The sequence below is a fragment of the Chionomys nivalis genome, chromosome 4, assembly GCF_950005125.1.
Source record: "Chionomys nivalis chromosome 4, mChiNiv1.1, whole genome shotgun sequence".
Lineage (NCBI taxonomy): Eukaryota > Metazoa > Chordata > Mammalia > Rodentia > Cricetidae > Chionomys > Chionomys nivalis.
This window is the reverse complement of record NC_080089.1, coordinates 43,621,588-43,638,806: the sequence shown is the minus strand read 5'-3', so window position 1 is coordinate 43,638,806 and position 17,219 is coordinate 43,621,588. Positions and strand designations below refer to the sequence as shown.

Sequence of the window (17,219 nt, the reverse complement as noted above, 5' to 3'; positions counted from 1 at the left end):
CCCTGGGTTTGGTTCAATAAATTAATAATAAATAGTTCTTTTTCCTACATGTGTAGGGCATTGGTTGCTACATGTTCCGAATTGATGACTCAGAGGTAGTGGATGCCACCATGCATGGAAATGCTGCCCGCTTCATCAATCACTCATGTGAGCCTAACTGCTACTCCCGGGTCATCAATATCGATGGGCAGAAGCACATTGTCATCTTCGCCATGCGCAAGATCTACCGAGGGGAGGAGCTCACCTATGACTATAAGTTCCCCATTGAGGATGCCAGCAACAAGCTACCTTGCAACTGTGGCGCCAAGAAATGCCGGAAGTTCCTGAACTAAAGCTGCTCACCTTCCTGTGATGGAGTACCAGGACCCAGGGCCACCCAAAGCCATGCTGAAGGATTTCTCAGCAGCCAGGAGCTCCAGGATTGAGCAGGCAGTTGAGGATCCTCTGGCCGAGCACCCTAATGTCCCACATTCACATCATGTGATCATAGTCTTGGAAAGAGGGGTCTCAAGGAAAAAACCATGGTTGGCTTTCTCATGGGGCCTTTCTGATTGTTTGTTGGAAACATGGGTAACGGGCTCCTGGGAGATTTCCCTGGAGGAGCATGTAGAGTGACTCACAGTGGAGATGGGATCTGAGCATGTCCTCAGAGCGGTTTGTCGTTCTCACCTCAGCCCTCTCCCAAGCCCTGTAAGCGATGGGTCAGACAAGAACCCAGATCCAGGGCTGGTGGGATGCCTGGCAGTGTGCCAGTCAGGCCTGGCCCGTGGCCATCTGTTCAACAAACAGAAGGTCTGGTGGTTTTCCCTACTTAAGAGTTTGCTTTGGTTGGGAGACAGGTTTCCTAGCACCTCTGGTGTCAAAAGGCTGTCTTGGGGTTGTGCCAATTAATTACCAAACATTGAGCCTGTGGCTGTAAGTGGGAGTGTTACCCTGTGAGCCTTACCGCAGCCAGTGACCTTTCTTGACAATAGAGCGGCTCCCTCTCAATCCCTTCTCTTCACTCCTTCCCCCTCCTCCATCCTTCATCTGCTGCTTTCCCATTCTTCTTTCTGGGTGGCAGGGCTTGTCTCCCTGCTCGAAGACACTCCCTATTGGGTATAGGAAGTGCCTACAGAAAGTCCCCTGAGCCTGTAAGCACTCCAGGTGGGGAAGTGGACAGGAGCCATTGGCCATAACCAGACAGAATTCGGAGATCTCATGAAGCTCCACTGAGAGTTTTAAAGAGATATATGTAGCAAGATTTTTTACAACAAGCTAAAGATGATTTCAGTAGGATGAGTCCCGCAGCAGCCAGGGTACAATAACCAGGATAAGCCCAGCCCTTCCTAGGACATGCTTGGTTTCTTTCCCCTTTCTTAGAAGACATAGGAAGATGAGTTTCTAAACGGTCAGTGTCCAGCTGAAAGAACACTAATCAGATTTCAAGGCCCCGGACTCGGGGCTAGACCACATGTGCTGGGGGCCTCTGCCAGCTGCCTGCAGTCCGGCTGGCCGAGCAAATGACAGTACTGCCTGGTTACTTCTTAGGGTGTGGACAGACAGCAACAAATGTTTCTTTCTTCCCCCAAGGTAGTGTCTTGAACCTGTTAAATTAAGTCATTGGATTTTACTCTGTTCTGTTTACAGTTTACTATTTAAGGTTTTATAAATGTAAATATATTTTGTATATTTTTCTATGCGAAGCACTTCATAGGGAGAAGCACTTATGACAAGGCTATTTTTTAAACCGTGGTATTATCCTAATTTAAAAGAAGATCGGTTTTTAATGATTTTTTTATTTTCATAGGATGAAGTTAGAGAAAATATTCAGCTGTCCACACAAAATCTGGTTTTCCTGCCCAGCTTCCCACTGGAAGGTGTATTTTTTGTTGTTCCATGTATAGCTTGTTTGTGCCCGTTGACATAAATGTTCCCTGGGTCTGCTCTTTCCGGTAATGGAGAAGGAAAGTCACCGCTCCGTTAGGCACTGCCCTCCGTTGCCGAGGAAGCTCCTAGAGGCACAGCAGTCTCTCCTGCACTGCCCCTCCCTCTAGATCAGCTCCAGAGGGCTGAGCAGCGCATTCCATTTCCCGCACCTTTCTCTTTCAGAGTTAGCAGCCATCAAGTTGGCAACCTGACCTTTGCCATCACTGTCTGCCTCATAGATCATCTCCTTTCCTTCTTGTCTGCCCGCCAAGTCCTTGTTCCTACAAAGAACCCACTGACCACCTCGTGCCCTCTTTGGGGGCAGCCTGTTGAAACTGAAGCACAGTCTGACCACTCGCGATCAAGCAGATCTCTGCACCTGACACAAGGTTTCAGGGTAGTGTAGTCCAAGTAGAGGGTGGGGCGTCCTCTTCTCCTATGGAAGTCAGCAAAGCAATATGATGCAGCCCAGCTCTCTGCCCAGGACTCATGGCTCTGCTGTGCCTTCCATCCTGGGCTCCCTTTTCTTCCATGACCTTAAGAACTTTGTCTGGTGGCTTTGCTGGAACATTGTCACTGTTTCCACTGTCATGTGGGAAGCCCAGCACTGTGGCCAGGATGGCAGAGACTTCCTTGTCATCGTGGAGAAGTGCCAGCAGGGGACTGGGGAAAAGCTCTCTACCCAGACCTCACCTCCCACCCTCCTTTGCCCTTGAACAAGATGCAGTGGCCCGAGGGGTTCCACTAGTGTCTGGTTTCCTTTCTTATTGCACTGTGTGAGGTTTTTTTGTACATCCTTGTATTCCTATTTTTTTTAATGAGAAAAATTGAAGCTGCATTTGTTACTGAAACGATTAATGCACTGATGGGTCACGCATTCACCTTGAGAGAGACCCAAAGGCCAGTCAGAGGGTGGGGGAAACTCAGCTAACAGACCTAGTTACTGCCCTGCTAGGCCATGCTGTACTGTGAGCCCCCTCCTCATCCTCTTTCAACAACCCTAATCCCTGAGGACGGGAGGAGGAACCCACCTTCCCTCCTCCTGCCAGCTGCAGGTGGTTTACCTTGCTTCCCGCCCACTGTCAACCACAGAAATCCCTCTTTCAGCTCAGCCTTGAGTCCATTGCCAAAATTCAGCATACCTGCCAGCAACTTGGGGGATAAGCCAGAGCGCCCCCACAAGAGGGAAAGAGGGTAACCAAACAAAAGGCACAGCTGTCTCCAAAACATGTCTAACTTCATTTTGAAAGTGACCAAGCGATCCTCCGCACAAAAGTGCAGTTTGAGGACTTGTGTGGTGGGTCATTCCCAAGAATCCCCCAAGGGGCGATCCACACCCTAGGAGTGACAGCTGCAAACCTCGTGGGTTCTCAGAGCCAGCTCTCAGACGGCTTTGCTGCTAGAACCTGTTGTGGCTGCATTTCCTGGTGGCCAGGGACAACTGTGTAACCAGAATAGCTGCATGGCGCTGACCCTTTGGCCGGAACTTGGTCCCTGGGCTCCTTCATTGTTAACACCATGTCCAGCACAACCCCTTCCTTATTTTTAGACCAATCACAATTAAGGAGGAAGCCCTGGTACCTCTTAGGTTTCAACCCAAACTCCTTTGCCAGGACCCAGCTCACCTCTGTCAATCCCCCGGCCAATCCAATGAGCACCATGCAGCAACCTTGACATTTAAAAAAAAAGAAAAAAAGAAAAAAAAAACAGAAAAAAAAACAGAAAAAAAACCTAAAAATTAAAAAAGACAAAACACATATAAAAATATTTTAATGAATGTATCTTTCTAAAGGACTGACGCTCAATCAAATACCTGAAAATACTAAAGGTCAGAGCCTCATCAGATGTTCACTGTTTTTGGATTTGGGATTCCTTTTCATAGAAACCAAGTTGTTGTTTTTTTGTTTGTTTGTTTTTAAGGAAAAGCGGGTCATTGCAAAGGGCTGGGTGTAATTTTACGTTTCCTTTCCTTTGTTTTAAAGCAATACAAAGTTATTGAGCAGATAGTTTTGTGCCGAATCATGAAAAATCATGAACACCAGTCAAGTCTCTCACTCTGAAAACTTGCAACCTTTTTGTTTGTTTGTTTGTTTTGGTTTTCAAATAAATATAAATATATATATATATATATAGGAACTAATATAGGAATGCACCATTGTAACAGCCTAGTTCAGTCCATGGCTTTTACTTCTCTTAACACTATAGATAAGAATTGTGTTGCAGTTACTAGTTGAGGCAGGAAAACATCAGGCTCCTGGGGCCTCTGATTCCTACGCAGGAACCCCGAACCACAAAGGGATGACAGGCGCCCGTCCCCAAGATCAGAGTGCAATGCAGAGTGGTGTCACCTGGGCTCTTCCTGCCTGTGAATGTTGCCAGTTGGTACCTGTATTCCTCGTTTCTCTACTTTTGGTTATGAATGTTGGGGTTTTCACCTGCATTTAGGGGAAAATTGTGTTCTGTGCTTTCTGGTATCTTGTTCTGAGGTACACTAGTTCTGTCTTTCAATCAAGAAAATAGATTTGTGGTGTTCTTTTCTTGACCTTACAGTCTTCTTAGCAAATACAGGCGGTTGAATAATTGTTTCAAGAGCTGAACAATGACAAGCTTCGTCTCTAGACTAAGACATTTCTCAACAGCTATATCATGTACAATGGATCTTTTGGGGTTGTTTTGTTTTGTTTTTCCCTTTTTTTCCTTGTGTTCTTCCAAGCTTCTGGTTAGAGAAAAGGCGGGGGTGGGGGAGGAAAGTGTGTCTAAAGTCCATCAGTGTTAACTCCCTGAGACAGGGACGAAGGAAAATACTTTAATAGTTCAAAAAATAATAATGCTGAAAGCTCTCTACGAAAGACTGAATGTAAAAGTAAAAAGTGTACATAGTTGTAAAAACAAAAAAGGAGTTTTTAAACATGTTTATTTTCTATGCACTTTTTTTTATTTAAGTGATAGTTTAATTAATAAACATGTCAAGTTTATTGCTGCACTCGGCTTAGCTTCCTTTTGGCCTTGGTGGGGGGTGGGGAAGGGAGGGGCATGTGACTGTGTTACTGAGTGCCCAGACTTCCCTTCTTTAAGATGGTTCTCTTACCTGGGGTGTCCTCCACTGAGTGGTGATGTGTATCTGTGACCTCACAGGTTCTGGATGAAAGGACTTCATTTCTGTCTACCTATATCCTCTAATGGGAGGCTAGTGGTTTCTAAACCCGACTATAATAAAATAAAGCATTTGGTCCGGTCTGTGCTCCACTCCACCTTAAGGCTGAAACAGGGTTTGTTTATTCTGTGTTAAGGTTCAGTTGGGAAATACTGTAAAACCACCAGACCAGGTCACTAACCCTAGCCATGGAGGCTGAGCCAAGGGCTGGAAGACACCCCTTCTGATTTGGCAGCCGTGCCAGAGCAGAGCCTCCTTCATTCACAACTGCCCCTAAAAGCCCTACCCTGTTCCCACCATCCTCCCCTGTATCCTGAGTTACCTTTGGAGACCTTGGAGCTGAGCACCATGGGGACTCCAAATGACCAGGCGGTGCTGCAGGCCATCTTCAACCCCAACACCCCATTTGGAGACGTCATTGACTTGGACCTGGAAGAAACAAAGAAAGAAGATGATGAAGGTAAACCTTTGACCTTGGCATCGTCTGCCTCCCTGTAGGCTGACTAGCAGGCCCCTGAAGTTCCCTAAGAATGTGGTGAGGCAGGACCCCTCAATCCATCCTCACAGATTATGGTAGGAGTTGGAACCAGAGAGGTCCTCTGAATTTCAGTGCGTAGGATTGTAGAAATGACTGTCAAGAGGCCAGAGTTCGTCTCTCATCATTCAGCCTCACACCACTAAACCTGCCACTAATCTTCCCAGGATCCAAGCTTAACTGTGCTGGCTGAAGTCAAGCTCTCAAGTCTTAGACATAGGGGATGTTACACGCCCTCCCCCCCACAACAGGATGGAAGACAAACAGGACAGGATGGTGGCTCAGTTGACACCCTGACATGACATCAGAGCTTCTTTTGTTAACCGCTATTACAAGCCAGGCCCTGAGCTAAGTAATTGCTGCCCCAAGGGAACAGCATGATCCATTGCCTAATAAGAAAGATGTTTGGAGCTTTGCTTCTGCCCAAGTAAAGCCTGAGCCTTACTGAAGCTTCAGACTGAAAACCTGAAGGACAGATCTGGAGTGATTTTCACAACCTGGGATTGTTACAGTGGTCTGTGTCAGAGGTAGTGTAAAGCAAAATGAGGACGAGCCAAAGACAAGGGTTCAAATCTAAACTCCACAACCTGGAACTGGTCCAGTCTAGAACACGCCACCAATGCACGAGTTGTTGAGCCTCTCTCCACCAAGATGGGCCATCCAGTATCCCTTTCGGGTCTCTTAGCCAGTGCTAGTTCCCAGTTTTTGTGACCTCAGCTACTCCTATCCCTGACTCTGCAAGTCACCTCTGCTGTGATCCACACGCACCCAGTCAGCTCTGGTTCAGGTGTCTGTCTCATAATGTCGAAGCCCACAGTGGCTACCGTGCACATCCCCACTTTGTTTCTTCTCTGGTACAGATGCTGTTTTCCCTCAAGCACAGTTGGAGCAGTCCAAGGCCCTGGAGTTGCAGGGAGTCAAGGCAGCAGAGGCTGGGGACCTCCACACAGCCCTGGAGAAATTTGGCCAAGCTATCTGTCTACTCCCTGAGAGAGCCTCTGCCTACAACAACCGGGCTCAAGCCCGGCGACTCCAGGGAGATGTAGCAGGTGAGGAGGGGAAGACACCAGAGATCCTTCACAGCAGTTACTGTGGACCAGGCAGGATGCAGTCAGCTGGCCTGTAGTCATCCTCATGACCACCCTAAAAAGTGTGTGTTGTCATTCCACTGCAGACGAAGAAAGGGAAGCATACGGAGATATAGATAGATCACTTCCCCACCCTCCTCCAGCTGAGGAGTGGCTGAGCTTGGATATCAAAGAGGTGGTGGGGCTCTAAATCCCATGGTACTGCTCCCTGGGGAGCTCATAACTAGGTTACCAGCAGGCAAATCTGAGAGAAAGCAGCATGGGACCTCTTCCCGAAGGGTAAATCCTGAAAGATGAGGAATTAGTTGATATAGTCTCTAGGAGCCTAGAAAGCATGCCTAGGTCCTAGGGCCTCAGAACTCCAGACTGGTTGGAGCGGGCCTCATGGAGGAATGGAAAGCCAAGCATTGCTGAGGTGTGCAGAGACCCAACGGTGACAAACTACAGTGTCAGACTGAGAAGGTGATTGTCCCTCAAGGATGTAGCGTGGACAGAGAAGGCAACTGGATGAAACCTGATGTATTCGGGTCACTGTGACTAGAATGGGGACCATGGGACAGAGAGGAATAGTACCAGGGACTGGGCCAGATGGCTGTGAAAGTGTACGCCAGAGACCGGGTAGAGAACCAGCTCATATAGAGGACTAGTTGGCGGGGGTGTTCCCCGGGCTTAACCTAGAGAATTTGGACTCCATTCTAATGCCAGTAGGAGATACCCACAGAGCTCCTTTTGCGGGCTTGTCTGCCATAGGTTGTTGGTGACAGCCTGCAGGTGGAAAGCAGGGAGGTGACCCCACCTGTAGAGACTTGTATACCAGCAGCCTAGGTGTGAAGAGGAAACTGAGCAATGTCTGGGCCCAGAGCTGCTCAGTTTGCAGTTTGGATGGGGTAGGGAACCAGAACCGGAACCAGAACCCCTGAAGGTGGAAGCTCAACCTTTCTCCATGATGGTGCCGAGAAACACCAGGGGTCCTGGTAGCCGTTTTAGGCGACTAGAAAATATGGATTGAAGCAGGGTCCAAAGAAAACAGCTGGTGGACTTTACAAAAACCCTAAGCTGGCTGCCTGGGGTTCTGAATTCTGACACTCAACCCAAGTATGTTCCTCTGAGAATCACAAAAATAAAACAGGGCAGCCAGCTCTGGCTCCACGACCTCCTTCCAGTGAAATCAGATACAGGGCAATGAAAAGCGTGGAGATAATGCAGGAGGAAATGAGAAGAGGGCTGCTTTCGTAGCCTGCACTAGAAAAGACGGGGAAAGGTGAAGAGACTGGCGTTATAGCAGGAAATAGTTGTGTAGGCAATGATCTAATTTTTGAACTCCAGGATTCAGAGTGGGTCGCCAAACACACAGTAGATGCTTAACTACTGTGGTGTGAGCTATAGGCATTTGGCAGTTGGCAGATTCCCTAATACAATGACCAAATCCTCTCAGCAACTTTCACGTTTGGATCCATCAGTGGTAGAACATACTAGGAACAAGGCCGGGGTGAGCCTTGGACTTTAATCTCAGCTTTGCACTTGGGTAGTCCCCAAAAACAGTTTTATCACTCTTTCATCTCCGTGTTAGGAATAACAATCTCTCTTGGCTCAAAAGTCTGATACACGAAGGCGGAATTGTGAATGGCGGGGTTGGGCTGTTCGGCGGGTGGGCTGGGGCTCGGATGTCGCACTTCGCTGACCCGCGCCATCTCCCCGTCGACCCGCAGGTGCCCTGGAGGACTTGGAGCGGGCAGTGATGCTGAGCGGCGGTCGGGGTCGCGCCGCCCGCCAGAGTTTCGTGCAGCGCGGGCTGTTGGCTCGTTTGCAGGGCCGGGACGACGACGCCCGCAGGGACTTCGAGCAGGCGGCGCGATTGGGCAGCCAGTTCGCGCGGCGCCAGCTGGTACTGCTCAACCCGTACGCCGCGCTGTGCAACCGCATGCTGGCCGACATGATAGGGCAGCTGCGCGCGCCCAGCAATGGGCACTGAGCGTGGCCGCGGGATGATGGAGAAGGGAACCCAGACCCAACCAAGACCCAATAAAACTTCCTGGACTGCCGACTGCGTCTGCTTTGCGTCCGCCCGCTCATCAACCAGCCTCAGGGAGGGGACCGCGGCGTGGGCGGGACTGGAGCGGTCACCTGCCCGTGCTCGGGCAGCGATTGGTCCTGCCTGGCGTGGGCTCCGCCCTTGCAGCGGACTGCGGCGCTCCCCAGACTTAAGCAATTGCTGGGGCGCTGCTCCTGGAGGGAGCCTGGTGAGCCCTTTGCTCCGAAGCCAGGGATGCTCCGGCGACCCCCGGCTCCGCGATGCTCTCGGCCCAAGTCCACCTGAGCGCCGAGATTGGGAAAGGGGTGCATGGCGAAAGATGGGAGGGAGAGCCAGTCCTGAAGGGGACCGGGTCAGGAGAAGGACGATCCCCTGGGGAAAACGGGAAGGGCGCATGTGGACCGACCCTGTGTGTGTGTGTGTGTGTGTGTCTGTCTGTCTGTCTGTCTGTCTGTCCCTCTCTGTCTGTCTGTCTCTCTGTGTGTATCTTTGTGTGTCTGTCTGTCTGTGGGCAACTACTGTCAGTGCTGGCTTCTGTGCCCGCAGAGTGGCTCTTCCTTTGGGTCTTGTTGACTGTGCCTGTTTGTGCCCGTGTGTTGGCCACTGTGGGCCAGTCTACACCAGTGCATGGCAAATTCTTGCAGGAATTGCTAGGTCTACCTGACTGGAACCGAGGCTATACCCTTTTCTCGGCAACCTGGAGGCCTATTCCTGACCGCCATGGAATTGCCTCTGAGCCAAGCTACCCTTCGGCACACACTACTGCTCCTGCCAGCCCTCTTAAGTTCAGGTACTGTTCATCCTTTGACCAAACATTTAAGAGGCCAGAGCCCCCTCTTTGCCCAGTTCACCTATATCTCCTCTCAAGATACCCACTCCAGGCTAAAGCTGGGTTCCCCTATTCCCACTTCTCTACCATAAGTCCAATAAGCCCCTGGTGAGAGAAACCAGCTTGCCTGTCTCTTGGCCTGCTGCCCCTCGGTAACAGAACCTCACCAGGGCCTGTCTAAGCCCCTCCCAGAGGCTACCTGCTGTGTTCCAGGACAGGGGGAGCTAGCACCACAAATTGACGGTCAGACCTGGGCTGAGAGAGCACTTCGGGAGAATGAGCGCCATGCCTTCACCTGTCGGGTGGCAGGGGGACCTGCCACTCCCCGATTAGCCTGGTACTTGGATGGTCAGCTACAGGAGGCCACCACCTCAAGACTACTGAGCGTGGGCGGGGAGGCCTTCTCTGGAGGCACCAGCACGTTCACTGTCACTGCCCAGCGTGCTCAGCATGAGCTTAACTGCTCCCTGCAGGACCCAGGGAGTAGCCGGCCAGCCAACGCCTCTGTCATTCTCAATGTGCAATGTAAGTATTCCTGAAGTGGGCAAGAGGAAACGTTACTGGACCCCCAGCACAACAGTTTTGGAGTGTTTTGTTTTGAGGTAGTCTTACTACGTAGCCTAGGTTGACCTCGAACTTGCAAATCTCCTGTCTCAAAGCCTCCCTAGTGCTGAGATTCCTGGTATGCATGACACATTCAGCTTTAACAGGACATTCACAAACATTAAACACTTTGCAAATGTAGCTTGCTTTATCCTCATTGATTTTATAAGGGGGTTTCTTTTTTTTGTCTCTATTTTGCAAATGAGAAATTGAGGCACAACATGTTAAACAGTCTGCCCAAGGTCAAACAGACCTTAAGAAGCAGGGCCAGGATTCAAATCTATGGACCTTTGTCTGGCTTTATATTCTTTTTTATTTTTATACTTTGAAACTTTCTTCAAACCTACTATGTAGCCAAGGATGACTGTGAACTTCTGATCTTCTTGCTTCTTCCTCCCTAGTGCTAAGATCTAGGCAGGTACCACCATGCCTAGTATAAAGACTGAACCCAGGACTTTGCGCACATGGTAGGCAAAACAGTCTACCAACTGGGCTACAAACTTAGCCCAGATTTTTAAAATTTTAAGGCAGAGTCTTGCTATGTATCCAAAAGGGGCCTCACTGGAACTCTCTGCGTCTCAGTTTCCAGAACGCGGAGATTGCAGGTATGACGACCACATGGCTTTATGCTTTGTGAGGTATCAAACCCAGGACTTTGTAGACAAACACCCTTCTGACTGAGCCACACCCCCAAGCCCCTGCCTTTCTATCTTAATCACTGTGAATTAATGCTGTGCTGGCAGGTCCAGCTACTTGTTCCTTAATGTTCTTTCTGAGGAGATTCCTAGGCCCTTGCTCCCATCCACATTTGAGAAGACAGGGCCAGAGTGAGGGGCTGTAATAAAAACATATTCTTATTCTCTGCTCTGCTTTAGTTAAACCAGAGATTGCCCAGGTTGGGGCCAAGTATCAGGAAGCTCAGGGCCCAGGCCTTCTGGTAGTCCTGTTTGCCCTGGTGCGGGCCAACCCACCTGCCAACGTCACCTGGATTGACCAGGATGGACCGGTGACTGTCAATGCCTCTGACTTCCTGGTGCTGGATGCTCAGAACTATCCCTGGCTCACGAATCACACTGTGCAGCTGCAGCTCCGCAGCCTGGCGCACAACCTCTCAGTGGTGGCCACCAACGATGTGGGTGTCACCAGTGCCTCGCTTCCGGAACCAGGTAAACAACGTGCCTGCCAAACTGTCAATCGGGCACAGAGGTCCTGGAATGGAAAGGGAGGATGTGCTGCCCTGTGGGTGGCCTTGTGGATGAGTTGTCCCCAGCCACCTTGGGCAAGGACAGAGTAGATGGAGCCATGGCATGTCAGGGTTGGGGGTACCGCCCACTTGCAAACTAACCAGTGGACAATCTGCAGGGCTCCTGGCCACCCGAGTAGAAGTGCCACTGCTGGGCATCGTTGTGGCTGGAGGGCTTGCCTTGGGCACTCTAGTTGGGTTCAGTACCTTGGTGGCCTGTCTGGTCTGCAGGAAAGAGAAGAAAACTAAAGGTAGGGCCAGAGGCAGTGGAGGCCGAGGGTGGTGGTGGCGGGTGAGCAGTAGCAAGGACGGCGGGCAGAGCCGGGCATCTCTGACATGTGGCAGGACACTTGCAGGGCAGGGCAGGGCTGGGGTGAGACTGCCGCACTGTAGGCAGCAGGGACAGGTACTGGAGCTGTCTCTGGTCCCAGGGCCAGGCCTGGGCATTTGAGAGACTCTTGGCTCAAGGGTCGAGTCAGAATAGGCAGGGGGCAGAGCCCAGCTTGGGAGGGCACACTGATTCTGTGGCATGGTTTCTTTGTCCTCAGGCCCCTCCCGGCGCCCATCTCTGATATCTAGGTAATGCTCCCTGGGGCTGGGCAGATGGGCTAAACTAAAACGCAAGGCATGGATTTTAAACTATAGGACAGGTGGTAACCGGGGGCTTCTGGGAGGTCTGGACCGAGCCTCAAAGCGGACTGCACCTGCTGGTACCAGGGTCTGTCTTAGCCTTTGTCTATCCTGTAGTGACTCCAACAACCTGAAAGTGAATAACGTACGCCTGCCACGGGAGAACATGTCCCTCCCATCCAACCTTCAGCTCAACGACCTAACTCCGGATCTCAGAGGTACGTCTGGGACCAGTTCTCCCCCTGTGCTTAATCTTTAGAACTTCTAAGAAAGAGAGACCCTGGGTTTTTGTTTCTTTGTTTGTTTTGTTTGTTTGTTTTTTCGAGACAGGGTTTCTCTGTAGCTTTGGAGCCTGTCCTGGAACTAGCTCTTGTAGACTAGGCTGGCCTCAAACTCACAAAGATCCGCCTACTTCTGCCTCCCGAATGCTGGGATTAAAGGCATGCGCCACCATCGCCCGGCTGAGACCCTGGTTTTGAAGCAGAAACATGTCCCCTTAGGCACTGCCCTGTCCTGGGCACCATCCTGTTTGTCCCCCAACAGGGAAAGCAACAGAGCAGCCAATGGCTCAGCACAGCAGCCGTCCAGAGCTTCTGGAAGCCGAGCCTGGTGGCCTCCTCACCAGCCGAGGTACTGGGCAGAGTCCTGCCTTCTTACCTCCTCTCTTCATCCCTGTGCTTAAAGCCAATACCTCTGGGTGCTGGAAGCAGAAAGGGCTCCCCCAAGCTCCAAAGACCAGGATTACAAAGTCCCTGGCATCTCTGACCCACAGGCTTCATCCGTCTCCCAATGCTGGGCTACATCTACCGAGTATCCAGTGTAAGCAGTGATGAGATCTGGCTCTGAGCTTGAGGGTGAGGCATGAGGCCCAGGTGGCCCCCAGAGCACCCCACCCCAATGTCTCCTTCAAGCCTTCCTCCGCTGGGCCACGTTGTGACCGTGAAGAAGCCATGTCACTGCCACCTGGCCCTCCTGGCAGGGGTACCCTGTGGGTCCTGCATGATGTACTTCACTGCACTCTAACCTGCAAGGCGTAGTCTAGCCTTGGCAAGACCATTGGTCAGAAATAGGCTCCTTGCACTCACTCAGTTTGGGGACTTGCATTTGGTAACTGGGCCCAGGCAGATGAAACTCTGGCCTAGTGTGTTCAGGTGTCACCCCACACGTAAGAGATGGGCCTACTACATGTTCACTACTAGTATCCTCTGCATCTCATACAGTAGGCAGAGGGATGCCTATGTGGGGGACAGGAGGGTCCTTGCACAACTCAGACGTCCTTCCTATGCTATGCAGCTTTCTCCCCTCAGGGAAAACAGGACCCTGCTAGCTGAACAGAACCAAATTGCCCTTTGCTCAGGAACCAGCCCCTTGCCCAGGGACCTGGCCAAGCACAAATTAGTCCCTTTTGCTGCAGATCTCTGCCTTTTTGTCCCCATCTCCTCTTGGGCATACACTAGACCTTCTCCACTGGGCATTAGACCTCACTGGCTGGGGCCCCCAGGTGTCAGCCTCTGATATTAGCACAAGATGAGTGGGAAGAAGTCTGCTGGCCCCCAGGATGGCATGTAGCTATGCATCGTTTTGTACAAGTGTTCCCCCTTTAAGCACATTCCCTAGGGAAAGGAGGGCCCAGGGCCTTCTTAGGTCCCCCATGTTTGGCCTTCAGCGATTCACTGTGAGTGTTCTGAGCACTCAGGATTGACGGTTTCCCTCTCTCCATGTCTCTCCCCACTGTAGCAATATCCCTGACCAGTCCCTGGCTGCCCCATCCTGTTTAGGGGATGGTCACAGTGGGCATGTAAGCCAACAGTGCCACAAGATTTAGGGGGACACAGAGAAAGCGGGAACCACGTAACCCCAAAGAGCTAAGAATCTTTTAAACAGCAACATGGAAATGACTGGAGAGCAGTAGAGCAGAGTCTACTTTCCCTCCTTGGTATCTTGTTCTGTCATTTTTCTCATGTTACTGGCTCGTGCTGCACACAGAGTAAACTACCGTGATTGAATAAGTATGTCTTTGTTCATTTACTCAACAATTTGTTTGGTTTTTGAGACAGGGACTCATGTAGTCTAGGCTAGCCTTGAATTCACTATTGGGCAGAGAAAGATGGATGACCTTGAACATCAGATCTGCCTTCCTCCACCTCTCTAGGGCTGAGATTAGACATGGACCACCACCCTGGTTTTCCAAGTATGTTTCTTTCTTTTTTTTTAATTTATTTTATTTTATTTTATTTTTTTTTGGTTTTTCGAGACAGGGTTTCTCTGTGGCTTTGGAGCCTGTCCTGGAACTAGCTCTGTAGACCAGGCTGGTCTCGAACTCACAGAGATCCGCCTGCCTCTGCCTCCCGAGTGCTGGGATTAAAGGTGTGCGCCACCATCGCCCAGCTTAATTTATTTTTTTTTTCTTTTTTTTTTTTTGGTTTTTTCGAGACAGGGTTTCTCTGTGGTTTTGGAGCCAGTCCTGGAACTAGCTCTTGTAGACCAGGCTGGTCTCGAACTCACAGAGATCCGCCTGCCTCTGCCTCCCGAGTGCTGGGATTAAAGGCGTGCGCACCACCGCCCGGCCCAAGTATGTTTTAGAACGAGTCCTACCCTCTTTTTCCTTTTGTTGTGCTGGTGATGGAACCCGGGGCTTGGCGCATGCCATGAAAGTGCTTGACTACTAAGTCTCCACTGCTAACACATAAACAGCCTTCTCTCTTACTAAGTCTCCACTGCTAACACATAAACAGCCTTCTCTCTCTTTTATTCCAACAGTTTTATATCCACAAAAGAGCACAGAGGATAATGTCTTATACAAAACACAATAGATCCAGAGGAAAAATATGGAGCACTTCACAGATTCCCGTGTCCCCCTTGTGCAGGGACCAGGCCAATGTGCTCCGTATTAAATGAGTTTTCAGTCACACAGCAGGCAGCTGAGTACCCACCAGGAGCAGCAGTTCAGTACCTGGAACATGACCTGTCATTGAGTAGCTGCAGCCAAGGCGGTCTGGTCCCTCACAGAGGGTCTGGGGCAGACCACAGCATGCCTCCTCTCCTTGTGAGTCAAATTCTAATGCTGACGGCAGAGCAGAGCACCTGGCCTAGTGTCCGAGGGCGCCATCAACAAAGCCTCCAGCCTGCCATGGTCTCAGCTGCTGTGAGTCTGGAAACGTGAACTGCCCGTGCTGGTCTGTCAGGTCGACAGAGGACCTTGGCTCTAGCCCTGTGGTCCCGCTGTCTTCCCATCAGTCTTTGGCTTCATTACCATTGAGTTGCTTAAGCCCAAGCTGCCTTCTCTCCAGCCCCACGTCCAGTCTATCACCAGGCTCTGTTGGCTCTGCCTCTACTGGCATGTCTCTCGAGAGAAGGAGTACTGAAGGAGCAGAGGGGCCTTGCTAGGGTTCCCCCTCCAGCATCTTAGCAATAGATCACACTCTTTGGGGCTAGTCTTATTTCCACATATTTGTCCTGGAGTCATGCAAGCCTGTGCAATGAGGTCCCTATAAAATTTTCAAAAGACAGGGCTCAGAGCTTCCGAATAGACCAAGAATAATTCCTCATGCTCATGCTGCTGAATTCTGATTTCTGGCCTGCATTCATGTCTGTCTTGGGAGACAGGGAGGTGGGAGAGGAAGCAGCAGCTTTGCTCCAAGTCCCTACAGTGGTGGGTGAGGCTCTGTAGGCTTCCTTGCTACTAGCACAGAGCCACAGCCAGCTCCTGTCCAGGCAGCAATAGCTTCATGTACTTTCGTCAGTCTCCATTCTCCCTTCTGTTTTACTGGTTTCCCACACTAAACTTTAAAAAAATCAGGTGTGTAGCCGAGCGTTGGTGGCGCACGCCTTTAATCCCAGCACTCAGGAGGCAGAGGCAGGCGGATCTCTGTGAGTTTGAGGTCAGCCTAGTCTACAACAGCGAGTTCCAGGACAGGCTCCAAACCTACAGAGAAACCCTGTCTTGGAAAACAAAAAACAAAAAATTAGGTGTGTGTGTGTGTTGCATGTGTATTTGTGGACGTGCGTGTGGCTGCCAGAAGACAAGTTCTGGTAGTTCTCCCTTGCCATGCGAGTCGCAAGGCCTGAACTAGGCTGTCAGGCTTTGCGGCAAGCACCTTCACCTGCTGTGCCATCTCGAACATACTTTTGTAACCAATGTGTTGTGCCAAATGTCCTTTGTTAAAAACAACTAGAATGCGGGGGCGGGAGGGGCAGAGAGATGGCTCAGAGATTAAGGGCACTGGTTGCTCTTTCAGAGGTTCTGAGTCCAATTCCCAGCAATCACATGGTGGCTAACAACCATCTATAATGAGATCTTTTCTGGCATGTGGGTATACATGCTGGCAGAACACTGTATACATAATAAATAAATAAGAAGTAAAAATAAATTAAAAAAAAAAAAAAACAACTAGAATGGTTTCAGGTTTCCTGACTGGACAGTGGTCAATACCAGTTGAAAATAGTTCCTGAATCAATGCTTTACTCCCCGCTACTTAAGCAGCTCGTCTCCCAGCACTGCCACAGCCAGGCACCCTGCGGCCACATGCTCTTGCCTGTGCTTCTTAACAAGTTAGGCGTCCCCACAACCTGCTCCTGAGGTTTCAACAGCTTGCACAATTCAGAAAGAGCTTTCCCAGTTTCTCAGAAAGGACATTCAAAGGACACAGGTGAAGAGGTGAACAGGAGGCATGGTGGCCCAGGCCTGTAGTCCTCATGCCCAGGAGGCAAAGGGAGAGGATAATGAGTTCATGCTAGCCTGAGCTACATGGTGCACTATAGACCACTCTCAAATACATTAGCAAGATTATTTTAAAATTTAAAGACATGTAAGATGCATGCCACCTCCTCTGAACCTCTCTGCCCGACTGTCTGAAGTTCTCCAGGCCCTGACCTTTGAAGTTTTCATGGAGACGGCACACAAAGGCACAGCTGAAATGTGCACCGCTATGCTGAATGACCAAAATGGTCTCGTCTAATGCTGTGGATTTGGAGGCGGGGGCGGGAGGTACCCAGCAGGGTCTGGGAATTCCTCAGTATTGCTTCCTTGCTAAGAAGGCAAGACCCCATTTAAATAAGGATCTTGATCTATTATCATCAGCCAAGTAGGTCAAAGGATTTGAGAATAAGCTGGGCTTGGCTGAGTATGTCTGCCAGCCTCGCACCTGGGAGGTGGAGGAGGCAGCAGGAAGATCAGGTCTTCAAGACCAGTCTGCCC

The 17,219-nt window shown here is 50.4% G+C and overlaps 3 protein-coding genes across 7 annotated transcripts in view; all 3 read left to right on the top strand.

The window, feature by feature from the left end:
- The window catches only part of Kmt2a (lysine methyltransferase 2A), an 85,013-nt gene extending 80,128 nt beyond the window's left edge, over positions 1–4,885 (top strand). For all 4 annotated transcript variants that reach the window (XM_057768829.1, XM_057768830.1, XM_057768831.1 and 1 more), the window contains one exon: positions 57–4,885. In XM_057768829.1, the coding sequence (XP_057624812.1) occupies positions 57–332 (276 nt within the window). In that variant the 3' untranslated portion in view covers positions 333–4,885. The remainder of the gene's footprint in view (positions 1–56) is intronic.
- Positions 4,886–5,283: 398 nt separating this feature from the next.
- On the top strand, positions 5,284–8,698 carry Ttc36 (tetratricopeptide repeat domain 36). Its single transcript, XM_057768777.1, has 3 exons — positions 5,284–5,522; positions 6,458–6,646; positions 8,395–8,698. The coding sequence occupies exons 1-3, from the start codon at positions 5,411–5,413 to the stop codon at positions 8,655–8,657; spliced, it is 564 nt and encodes a 187-aa protein (XP_057624760.1). The 5' UTR covers positions 5,284–5,410; the 3' UTR covers positions 8,658–8,698.
- Positions 8,699–8,849: 151 nt separating this feature from the next.
- On the top strand, positions 8,850–14,027 carry Tmem25 (transmembrane protein 25). Of its 2 annotated transcripts, XM_057769021.1 has the most exons (10): positions 8,850–8,925; positions 9,362–9,507; positions 9,760–10,071; positions 10,677–10,754; positions 11,025–11,315; positions 11,512–11,643; positions 11,941–11,971; positions 12,140–12,240; positions 12,566–12,652; positions 12,795–14,027. In XM_057769021.1, exons 2-10 carry the CDS (start codon positions 9,438–9,440, stop codon positions 12,866–12,868), a joined length of 1,176 nt encoding a protein of 391 aa, XP_057625004.1. In that variant the 5' UTR covers positions 8,850–8,925; positions 9,362–9,437; the 3' UTR covers positions 12,869–14,027. The 2 variants fall into 2 exon arrangements, with proteins under 2 accessions (XP_057625004.1, XP_057625005.1); XM_057769022.1 differs by lacking the exons at positions 8,850–8,925; positions 10,677–10,754 and having other exon boundaries at positions 8,940–9,507.
- Positions 14,028–17,219: the final 3,192 nt, after the last annotated feature.

Coding starts and splice junctions, on each gene's coding strand:
- Ttc36 (XM_057768777.1), top strand. CDS start 5,411: ATGGGGACTCCAAATGACCAGGCGGTGCTGCAGGCCATCTTCAACCCC. Junction 5,523..6,457: donor AAAGAAAGAAGATGATGAAG/GTAAACCTTTGA, acceptor TCTCTGGTACAG/ATGCTGTTTTCCCTCAAGCA. Junction 6,647..8,394: donor ACTCCAGGGAGATGTAGCAG/GTGAGGAGGGGA, acceptor GTCGACCCGCAG/GTGCCCTGGAGGACTTGGAG.
- Tmem25 (XM_057769021.1), top strand. CDS start 9,438: ATGGAATTGCCTCTGAGCCAAGCTACCCTTCGGCACACACTACTGCTC. Junction 9,508..9,759: donor GCCAGCCCTCTTAAGTTCAG/GTACTGTTCATC, acceptor GCTGTGTTCCAG/GACAGGGGGAGCTAGCACCA. Junction 12,653..12,794: donor TGGCCTCCTCACCAGCCGAG/GTACTGGGCAGA, acceptor TCTGACCCACAG/GCTTCATCCGTCTCCCAATG.